Source organism: Kwoniella dendrophila, chromosome 5 (assembly GCF_036810415.1).
Source record: "Kwoniella dendrophila CBS 6074 chromosome 5, complete sequence".
NCBI lineage: Eukaryota > Fungi > Basidiomycota > Tremellomycetes > Tremellales > Cryptococcaceae > Kwoniella > Kwoniella dendrophila.
In genome coordinates, this window is record NC_089480.1 from 1,565,354 (window position 1) to 1,576,659 (window position 11,306).

The 11,306-nt window shown below is 39.0% G+C and overlaps 3 protein-coding genes across 3 annotated transcripts; 2 read left to right on the forward strand and 1 right to left on the reverse strand.

The window, feature by feature from the left end:
* Positions 1-378: 378 nt before the first annotated feature.
* Positions 379-702, reverse strand: L201_004417 (uncharacterized protein; the record flags this gene model as incomplete). Its single annotated transcript, XM_066220159.1, has 2 exons — positions 379-591; positions 685-702. The coding sequence occupies 2 exons, from the start codon at positions 700-702 to the stop codon at positions 379-381; spliced, it is 231 nt and encodes a 76-aa protein (XP_066076256.1).
* Positions 703-2,648: 1,946 nt separating this feature from the next.
* Positions 2,649-4,483, forward strand: L201_004418 (uncharacterized protein; the record flags this gene model as incomplete). The annotated part of the gene is made up of 6 exons (XM_066220160.1): positions 2,649-2,726; positions 2,822-3,364; positions 3,450-3,484; positions 3,577-3,844; positions 3,935-4,083; positions 4,198-4,483. 6 exons carry the CDS (start codon positions 2,649-2,651, stop codon positions 4,481-4,483), a joined length of 1,359 nt encoding a protein of 452 aa, XP_066076257.1.
* Positions 4,484-7,552: 3,069 nt separating this feature from the next.
* On the forward strand, positions 7,553-10,755 carry L201_004419 (uncharacterized protein; the record flags this gene model as incomplete). Its single annotated transcript, XM_066220161.1, has 8 exons — positions 7,553-8,069; positions 8,133-8,263; positions 8,376-8,510; positions 8,868-8,921; positions 9,193-9,304; positions 9,369-9,501; positions 9,561-9,874; positions 9,929-10,755. 8 exons carry the CDS (start codon positions 7,553-7,555, stop codon positions 10,753-10,755), a joined length of 2,223 nt encoding a protein of 740 aa, XP_066076258.1.
* Positions 10,756-11,306: the final 551 nt, after the last annotated feature.

Sequence of the window (11,306 nt, forward strand, 5' to 3'; positions counted from 1 at the left end):
TATCAAGTGCATGAAGTATTACTCGAGTACATAATAAGATCTCTGGCAGTACTCGTAAATTACAATCGGTACATTTGTATGGTCAATCCATACATGTACAGGTACAGATATGTTATTGCTATCTACTCGTGCTTCTTGAAAATGCTGGGTTGCACGACTATTATTAGGATTTGTTCTGTAATGGATACATATATTCGATATTCTTGTCAGATACAGCTGAAATTGTTTTCGAGTAAAAAAAGGATTATTGATGTTACTGATGTCAGCTTGAGATTGATAAATACATCAGAGGACTTGTGATTACTAAATTTGAACAAGTTCGAGAATAGATCACCCACGTTCAATGCGATCATTTACTACTTGATCCTTCCCTATGATTTATTTACCTTGCCTTCCATTGTTATTTCCAGAAGATTGATTGCCATTTGGAGCTGGTCTAGGTGAAGATATGTAAACACTTGTTTGACCCCATGGAGTTGGTTTAGGTTGTTCACCTTGATAAGTTATATTTGGTTTATCATATTTACCTACAGGTGGTGGATTACCTGATGTATCGGGAATGATAATCGTCGGTGTGATTGGTTTGGATGGCTAAAAACAGATAAGTGATATAGAAGTCAGTGCTATTCCTATTAAAACGTTTAGTGCATTTGCTTCCTTCCTTTCCGTATTTCAACGAAGTACAGATATTATATTACCCATGCCCTACAACTTACCATCTCCGTTGAATTTCAGTGCTCAAATGTAAGGAAGTGTTGTAAATTATTCCTTCCGATCACCAAACTATGTGTATTGGTGAAGTTCTTGATTACAGAAAATTATACTTATGGGAAGTAGTTGAAGGCCAAAATTGATTGTCTACCTTTTCGTAGTTTCCTTGATCATTCAGTGGATTTTTTGAAGTCAGTCAACTAGGTTGACAAAGTGAATGAGTACTAAACAAGGAAGACATCAGTTATTTCCCCCCAAAACGAAATGAAAATGAGTTCAGTTTGATCGTCAATTTACTGAATAAGCGAATTATTTCCTTCGAAACCCCAATTTTGCTTGGAGATCTTAGCTTTAGTCTCATTTATTGATCTTCACGTTCCTTTTCTCTGAGATCGATCATTCCAATATCGCTAAGTAGTTCAACATGTAAAGGAAAGGTATGAAGTTTCAAGTTAATGACGTCGTCATACCAACGAAGAAGTACATGGCCGCTGAGGTGAGAACAACAATCAAAAGCTTGATTCTGTATATATCAAGGGGTAGCAGGGGGTCCTTTGGAGAAGCTTCTTCTTAGCTGCGTGTCTGTGTGTTTGTGTGTATTTCTTGATTGGCTCGGCATAATAGCCGAATACCACAAAGGCATGATTTACGTTGGATCGACATAAGCTATTTCAGACATATCGGTCAGCATGCGATATAGCACATATTGAGACTAAGCTACACAGACAAAGCAAATGGGTAGATGGACGCTAATAGTGTAGTCTGTCACCTTTCAACGTCTTGATGCTAAGTCCTGGTATCTGTAGCGTGCGGACGGATAGAATACGTTTGAAGACACAATCAGAGCGTTTCGGAGTATTTTTCTTAATCATCGGATCTTGATAAACTTGCAGTAGATGTTCGTGCGTAACACTGATATATACAGACAGTCGATAGGTACCATCTGTTTGTGATTTGATTGGATTGTTACAGCCAGCACGAATTGTTGTAATCCACTCAAAGCATACTTGAGCATACTAACAGAAGATCCGATCAACTTACATTGCTTCACTGATCAAAGCCGCTATTTTCAGGAACGAAAGACGAAAAAACGCCAATTGCTCATATATCTCACCTTAGTGAAAAATTCTAAGATGTTTTCGGAAAGATGGGATGAATATTGATTTCGTATGCAATTTCTGTACGGCTGCATTTCGTAAAATGTTACAAATAGCTTGTATACTCGACCTCTTGCATTCTTGTCATTTCAATGTATAATACTTTGCAGATAAACGATAAGATCTTAAAATCAGTATAGAAGGAAGTTCTCGTCATAATAATCTCAACTCGATTACGTTAATTTATTGTTTATACAATTAAAAAAAATCAATAGATCAAAAACGAAAAATCCCATTATATTATTACCGGTAACCTTAATCCGATTCCGCATTTCTTGGTCTTGCATAGCTTTCGAAAGAGATCACAATCTTTCCCACAGTACATTTCAACCTTATACAGGTCAGAAAAGATGGAATATCATTAGACAAGCTTGGCACAGAATACCTCGACTTCAGATCAGCCGTCCGTAATCCCAACAAATTCAACGACTCACTTTGTAATAAGAGAGACGATAGCGACCACAACTGTCGATACAAATATCGACAACATTAACAGCGGTTGCGAAATAACGTGTAAACAATTATATCGGCTGTAAATTACTGCACTTTCATCAAGCTCGAATTGCTGTGGATAACTATAGATCTGTGTATCAAAAGACGATAATATAGATTAGTTTAAATATCATCGGATCTGATAAACTTACTATTACACCTATCATTGGCAAATTCCCCAGAGTTCGAACCGTCAATCATTAAAAGCAGTATAATACATTAGCAGAAAAATTGGGATAGGTGATAAAGCGAAGATACGTTGACATTTCATCTTTAGCAAGATAACTGATGAGTGTCTTTAGGCGAATATGGAATGATAATAGTAGGGACTATGTCCCTATGACAAATAGGGAAGGGAGGTCGCAGGTGAGTTTGCCAATACTTCATCCTCAAATTACAGTATTGGACTGCAATTTATCTCAAGGCAATATAGCTAACTACATATACGAACATTGGTGTAGCCATATCATCGTTATTTGACTTTAAAATTTCTACCTTCATTACTTATTCTAGCTGTGGGTATAATAATAGGATCAAATCATCCATTATATCTATCAATATATTCACGTAGACCTTTAGAAAGTATATCGTTATTACCTAATTCTTTACCGCCTTTACCACCTTCCTTATCATCATCTTCTTCTCCTTCTTCTTCGTTATCATCCTCATCATCATCCTCCTCATTGTCAACTATAAATACGTTATTAGAATCAGGAAATTTACCTATACCTAAAGAAGATATACCAAATTTAGTACATTATGTATATGGATTATCTGATGATCCAGATGAACCTGATTTCCCATATTTCGCATATCTATCTATAAGATCAACAATCATAAATTTAAATCCAAAAGAAATTTGGTTTCATTGTATAAATGAACCGAAAGGTTATTGGTGGAATCAAATTAGAAACCAAAAATCATTACAAGGAGATCCTATAATAAAGTTAAAAAAAGCAAGAAATGTTGATTCGATAGGTAAAGATCAAAGACCTGTGACTCATGTAAGTCAACTCAATCTTATCCAATGGATATTCATGCGCTTACTACATGAAACAAGACTTTCCGCTAACTCACGTTCTTCTTTAGTTCGCTCATAAAGCAGATATAATACGGTTGGAAGTGTGAGTATATTGACTCAATTTTCAAATGGGTCGTGATGATGATATTTTATATCATGACTCGTCATGCTGAACTTTGCCTATATTCTCTTCAGGTTGCGCGATTATGGTGGAATCTATTTAGATATAGATACATTTGTTTTACGTTCCTTTGCAGATTATGGTTTACTTCGTCAAGATGTTGTATTAGGTATGGAAGCACATGGATTAACGTTCTTAAGAGGTCTGAAAGGCGATGATGAGATGAATCCTAAAGGTTTATGTAATGCTATTATAATAGCTAGAAAAGAATCTGAATTTATACAAAGATGGTTAGATAGTTATGAAGGTTTTAGAAGTGATAAATGGACTGAACATTCTGTTGTAAGTTTGGAATTTTGATCCCCAGATGCCCTTGAGTATTATACTTTCATTAGGGAAAGGAAGTAAACTGAGCTGTTGTCGTTTATGTAGGAAATGCCTTGGACTTTGGCTAAATTGTATCCAACATTATTAACAATTCTATCTGAAAGAGCATTTTTTTGGCCTTTATGGACAGACGATCATATTCATGCAGTTTATGAGACTACAGAATATGATTTTGAGAATTCTGGTCAACTCGCGTGAGTCAAACTGTGTTTTGTATCCCAGCTTGATTCCACATTGTTTATTCCGTTGATCGTAAAACACGTCAGTACGGTGTAGTTGAGCTTACATTTTGATGTGATTATCGTTAGATATCACGCATGGGAATCCAAAGCAAGACCATACCTTTCAGCTTTAAATCCAACATCTATACATCAAATAGATACATCTTTTACTAGAATGGCTAAACAATTTGTTGAACCCGATGAAGAAAAACGTTGGATAGCTCATTTGGCTACAGAAGGTTCTGATGATAGAAAGACTGGTCTGGATGAAGGGAGTGAAGAAGCTGAATTGGAACAAATCGGTGATGAAGAGTCTGCAAGGAGAGGGGGAAGAAGTAGTAGTACTGTGAAATGGACCAGAGAAGTTAGTTGACCCGAATGTGGATTTGACCTTTTGAGATTCACTCCATGGTATTTTAGTTGTTGTGTATTCTTCGGTTCGGACTACGCTTGTCTTCTTCTACTATTCAATATGTATCGATTACACACAGGACGATTGGAGGACAACTGTCAGACTCTGTCGGCTCATGCCAAATTCTACAGAACCGGGACCATTGCGGTACAGCTATTCACAGTAAGCTATAGCAAGATCCTTGCGAAGTAAATACATCATAATTACACCATCACCCTATGATTTATCGTAATTGATTCCAGCGAGTATTATTGAAATGTTGAACGTCTGAATTGTGGTTTCTCCGCTCAATGCGAGTGATTCGTACGTCATCAAAATGCTCAACCAAAATATGATCGAGCAAAGACGTCACCTTTTGTAACTTGTTCTCCCAAATTTTCGGATTTTCAGTCTTTCAATTTAGACTACATACATACTCCAATATGATGTTCTCTTCTTTGTCTTATACATTTCTGCCCCGTTAGATCAGTTCCGGAGGTAATGTCTCCATGAAATTACAACATTATTTTGCATCAGTCATAGCGCAGCGTTAGTTTCCTGCTTTGTGTATGCTAGATGTATGGTTAGCCATGCTGGGTGATCAAAGGGATCTCTAGTAATAGAAAACGTCCATACATCACTGCCACATCAAGATAGTCTGGAGCTTAAATGGGAATGACGTCAGTTGTCCTTTCCTTTCCCCCTTGAAACGTCCTTTATGTGCAAAAGTGAAAAGGACCCAAATAAGGACAAACAGTCACGTTCCTATTCATTTCCTTTTTTTGATCGTCATTGTACTTATGTTCATATGCATATGCAAAGGGGATGTCACTTTCTCTTCAAACCGTACAAAACAAAGGCCTAGAGCTGATGAGCTATGACCAATGATATGATCATGTTATGATCAGGCATTGTATTGACATTAACTTCTGGAAGCCAGAACAATGCTCAATGCTGAATACTCAATAAGGGAAGGAAGGGCATATAACGGGTCTAGACTTCTCTGAAAGAGCTTTTTTAGGACGCAGACAAAATGAGTTCACAGTCACAATTGGCAGCATGGATGAATGGGACAACCATTAATGTTATACAGTACTTGGTATAGACAGACGCCTCAGACGTAACAGAGTCGTTTAACGTAACAAACTGGCTCGTTTAAGTGAAATGTACATTTAAAAAATACTGATTATTTCTTTAACGCAGCCACTAGCTACCAAGGGCTCCAAAATTGTAAACCCTTAAATAATTTCCTTAATATCGTCATCGCGTTCGTCACCATTACTAGCTACTCTGCACGCACCACTCCTACGCATCTAGATTTTATCTTAATCAGCAACCAAAACGAAGAACAGAAAAATGATTAGTTCCATTCCAATAAATAACCATCATCATCATCATCATCATCATTGTTGTCACCACACAAATTCAACTACCGCTCATCATCAATCGTTATAAAACTATATTTATCATTTTCTTTGGTAAATAAAAGAAGACACACGAAGTCCTTCTATTATTTGGAAAATAACGAACAATTACTCAGAATACAGCATCAACCCATACTATACACAAACCTTGGTTTAGATTACTGATCTAAGCCTGAGAGACAAGGGCCTCTACGTTAATTCTCCTTTAGCTTTTTGTCTAGGTGAGTATCCTTTTCCTTTCCTTTGTTTTGTGGATAAAACCCAGTTTAGATTGTGACGTCAATTTCCTTTTCTGTATGTCTCTTATTTTTTTTTTTCCATTATCGGTGGTGCGGGTTGTCATAAATCAATTGAATCATACATCATCATCATCATTATTACTGTTGTTAACATTGCCGCTATTACCACCATCGTAATAAATAAAAACATCTTCATATACCTATGATTTGTTCTACTTTATAAAGTCGACCTATCTACCCATTCCCATATTTTTGGATCCGATACACAGTACGCGATAGAAACGATCACATGCTAATGAAATAACAATCGTCACCATTACGTTGCTCTCTTTTCTATTTTATCCATCGCTTTTTATCGTGCCGGAAAATATAACAGCTCGACAAGATATACATATGAGAATACATCATTTCAATCGCCCAATCTGACAAATCAATTATCAAAAGATCAAGACCAATCTTTACTTCATCCTCATAAAACTATTAATTCCTTGTTATCGACTTCTACACGTCCAACCAGAACTACAACATCAACAACACCAAATTCAGACACTAACTCAAATTCATTTACAAGTTCTACATTACCTTCACCCTCAATACTTATACCACTTTCTGATCCGAGTATCAATACATTATCATCCCAGAATCAGTCACTTGTAAATTCCCAAACGAACAGTAATACACAATCTATATCAACTTCAGTATCATCTTCTGCTTCTGCTTCGAATCAAGAGAAACCTAGATATAAACATAGATCAGCATCTGAAATACATTTGAAATCTTATGAAAGATTAACTACAAGATCAGTTAATCAATTAGAAAAAGATTATAAATTAGCAATTCAAAATTTAGAAAACGCTAATCTTAACGACGACGGAATGTTATCAAGTTTCAAACGTGAGTATATATTCCATTCTTGAACTATTCAATCTCTCTATTTTCTCGATAAGATTAAAAGTGATCTGTCATGATTGGAATGGGTCATAATAAGGTTTTTGCCACCTTTTTGTCGTGTCTCATTTCAACGCCCAGTTGACTAAACTCAACAAACTTCAAGTTTATACTATGTTGATTTGATGGATATGACGACATCAAGATGGTCTGTGCGGTTGTGTTATTGTCTGCTCCCCACTAGCTCTCTTCTTCCAGCGTCTTTTGTTTTGGTTACTTGTCTGTTTCATCCATCATCGCATCAATCAGTTTGCATCTCTCATTTCCATTGTGCATTTTTCTTCATCTCTACTTTCGTGTCATGACCCAGTCTTTTGCATGATGAATTCATAGTAATTTTTGCTTTTTTTCGCATTCATATCCATAACAAGCCCATGCATCTCCATGCCTTTCACTCGTACCTTATTATCTTTCTCCCACCGCTTGTTGATAATTCTGCGATGCCATACTGTCCCCCAACTTCCGCTATATCGTCATCGTCGACACCATCCTTTCTTCCTACTCCAATCAAGGTTTTATCACCCGTCTTTACCACTCCTTTGCATACACCCTCGAAATCGGGAGAAAAGCTGACATCACCAATTCTACGTCTTACTCAACAATCTATTTTGAAATCACAAAATACACCGAAATCATCGGCACCTATACCGATACCTCAACGTCATCGTCGTCCGATATTCACTCGCAAATCTTCCCCCGTCCCTCGACTACCGCCTCGTCCCGGGCAACCCTATCGCTTGTTGGAACATACCGATTCAATAGAAATATTACGACACGGCAAACACGCCCAATCTTCCCAATCCCCTGCTCAAACAGAGAGCAAAACAAGTCAATCTGGTGGGCATAGAACAAACAAAGCCTCACAACAACCACAACAAACCGCTCAATCTCAACAGCAACAACAACAAACATACTACAATAACGATATGGCAGGTCAAGGATTAAGCGCTAACAATGGTAAGTGGAAATTCAAAGGTTCGCGTTCCAACTATTCACTAAAATGTCTTTCTCATGCTATAGTGCAACAACCACAACCTCAATCGCAGCAATCAGGTAGCAAAGCTCCTATGGTTTCGCCCAACTATAGAGAAGAAGCTGAACGAATAGTTGCCGATGAAAGAGCTCAAAGCGAGAAAATGCCAGTTTACGAGGTAAGCTATCTGTATTCGTCACCGTACTTGACCTGATTCCAGCTTCATCAATAAAGTCTCAACTATTTGGTAATGGTGTGGAAAGTCTCCGAACTGACGTCATTTGTAATAGGGCTTGGAAGCTTATACGTTAATCGAGAAGATGGGTGATGGTGCTTTTTCAAACGTTTACAAAGCCGTTGAGAAAAAAACAGGACGCAAAGTCGCTGTCAAGGTAGTCAGGAAGTACGAACTTAACCACTCACAGGTGAGAATCGTTTCTTCATCATTGTACGCCACATTTTGTGGCGAAATCAGGAGGTTGCCTTTCTCTTTGATGTATGTAGTCTTCTTATCAGCTTTGCATGCCTCCTACGCCCTGGCCAGGCTAGGATCAAGGTATCAAAGCTTTTGTACTGTAATTATTCTTCTATCTCTACTCTCAAACCATCTCCGCGCAACCTCCTGCGACCATAACATTTGATTGGATATGGTGTGATATCAGCACCATATATTATGATGCTCATTTGAGGCGGCGCGCCCACTATCGACAATCAAACATTTATTGTTTGAACCACTCAAGTATGTCGACTGACACTTGCATATTATCACTTGCGGATATTAGAACGGTAACAAGCATCTCAATGCCAACTTCAAGAAAAGACCTAGGGTTACAGAGGTTGGTAATCTTTCTTCAATCCTCCATCTAAATCTCTCGCATTCCTCTCATCGGGTATATACCATGCACCTGGACTACAACCACCACCTTTTTCACTTGCGGTCGCTGGCCCTCGAGCGTCGGAAGTTTTCTATACTTCTTGCGTTGCTGGCTAGCAGCCTCGCACGATATTCAGTATCGTTTTTTGTCAATTTGCCTTATATTCGTTCAGCTACCGACATGTCCTTAGCTCAGACCCGTACCACACATGCTGACTCGCCATTTCTTGTAGCGGGCAAACATCTTGAAAGAGGTGCAAATTATGCGAGGTGTCGACCATCCTGGTATAGTCAAATTACTTGGTTTCTTCGAGAGTGACGAACATTATTTCCTGGTATTAGAGTGTAAGTGAATCACCGCGCTTCTACAGTTTAATCCGTGAAAGCTAAGTCAAATCTCCATGAATAGTGATGGAAGGTGGTGAACTCTTCCACCAAATCGTCAAACTTACCTATTTCTCCGAAACTTTATCACGACATGTCATCTTGCAAGTTGCTGAAGGTATCAGGTATCTCCACGAAGAGCGTGGAGTTGTACATCGGTAAGTCACATCTCTTTGTCTCGACGCAAGTTTTTTGACTAACAATAGTCTGCACTCAGTGATATCAAGCCAGAGAATCTCTTATTTGAGAGAATCCCTATTATCCCCTCCCGAACACCAGTGCAACGACCTTACGACGAAGAGAAAGAAGATGAAGGAGAATTCAGAGCAGGAATAGGGGGTGGTGGAATTGGTCGTGTGAAGATTGCCGATTTCGGTTTATCAAAAATCGTATGGGACGAGCAGACCATGACACCTTGTGGTACTGTCGGTTACACCGCACCAGAAATTGTCAAGGATGAGCGATACAGTAAGAGTGTTGATATGTGGGCTTTAGGTTGTGTCTTATATACATTGCTTTGTGGTTTCCCTCGTAAGTACCATTTACAGAGCCGCTTTTTTATTATCGTGCTAATTGCCCGTATAGCTTTCTATGATGAAAGTATCAATGTCCTTACAGAGAAAGTCGCTCGAGGTTACTACACTTTCCTTAGTCCATGGTGGGATGACATCTCAACATCCGCAAAGGATTTGATCACCCACTTGTTATGTGTCGATCCTGCTCAACGATATACTATTGATGAGTTCCTTGCTCATCCATGGATTAAAGACGCGCCATCCGCTCAACCTCCCGCTCCTACACCTAGAAACTTGGCTCCACCTTCTAACAATGCTCCCCTCGATTCACCACTTCTTGCCTCCATTAGAGCTGGTAACAGAGAAGGTAGATCCCCTGGTGTTGGTGCATTGAAAGAAGCCTTCGATGTAACCTACGCTGTCCATCGAATGGAAGAAGAAGGTGCCCGACGTAGAGCATACAATGGTCCAGGTGGTGCCGGTACACGAGGATTCTTACAAGGTCTCAACGAGGAAGACGAAGAGGAAGACGAAGCTGTCCAACTGGAAGAAGCAAGACGAAAACATGGTGAAGCCGTTGCTAGACAAATTCAACAGCATAGAGGTAGAGACGCTGCTAACGCGGCAGCTGGTGTCAAGGAACAGCCATCGCAGCATTACGCTGGCCGGGGTGGGGCGAACAGAAGAGAGGCTGAAGCTGTGTTGTATGATGGTCGAGCAGGTCAAAGAGATCGAGCTAGAGGTGGTAGCAGCAAGCCAAGTGGTAGTGGATTTGAGTTGGATATGGGCAATGCCACACTTTTAGGTCGAAGAGGCAAGAAAACAGCTCCGAGTCCCCTAGGCTTGAACAACCAAACTCAATCACCCACAACTGCCGGCTCACCAATGCAATTCTAGATTCGCTCGATATCATTACTGTATCAATACTTAACCATCTTTTCACTAGACAGCTCGTATGCTTCCTGTAATTTCTATACAAATCAGGTACTTTACATTCAGTACCTTATCTTTCCGCTCTGCATAGTATAATCCCTTGTTCCCAATATTTATAGTTCCTTATTTAGATTTCCTTGTCCTTTCCTTATATTTTCCCGCTCCTATCTTCTATATATCGCACATTGTTAAAAGTATATATCTATATCACCATACATCATGACTTGAATGTATTGCATACACCGCAAACCACACAACTAATTAGCACGACGAAAATAGTAGCAAATGCTACCTTGAAGTGACATTCACTAAACCTACGCTGCGTTTACAAGTGAAATGGGATGATCTGCCTGTAGTCACAGCGACTAACAACAAGCCTCACGATTGCTGATGTATGTATAGAAAGAAGCATGAGCGGATACTGGAATGGGAATTACTTGATTGGTTGTCATCATTGATCGGGAACGCGAAGATGAACATGACCAAAATCAAACGCACGCGACGCGTTTGGTCGA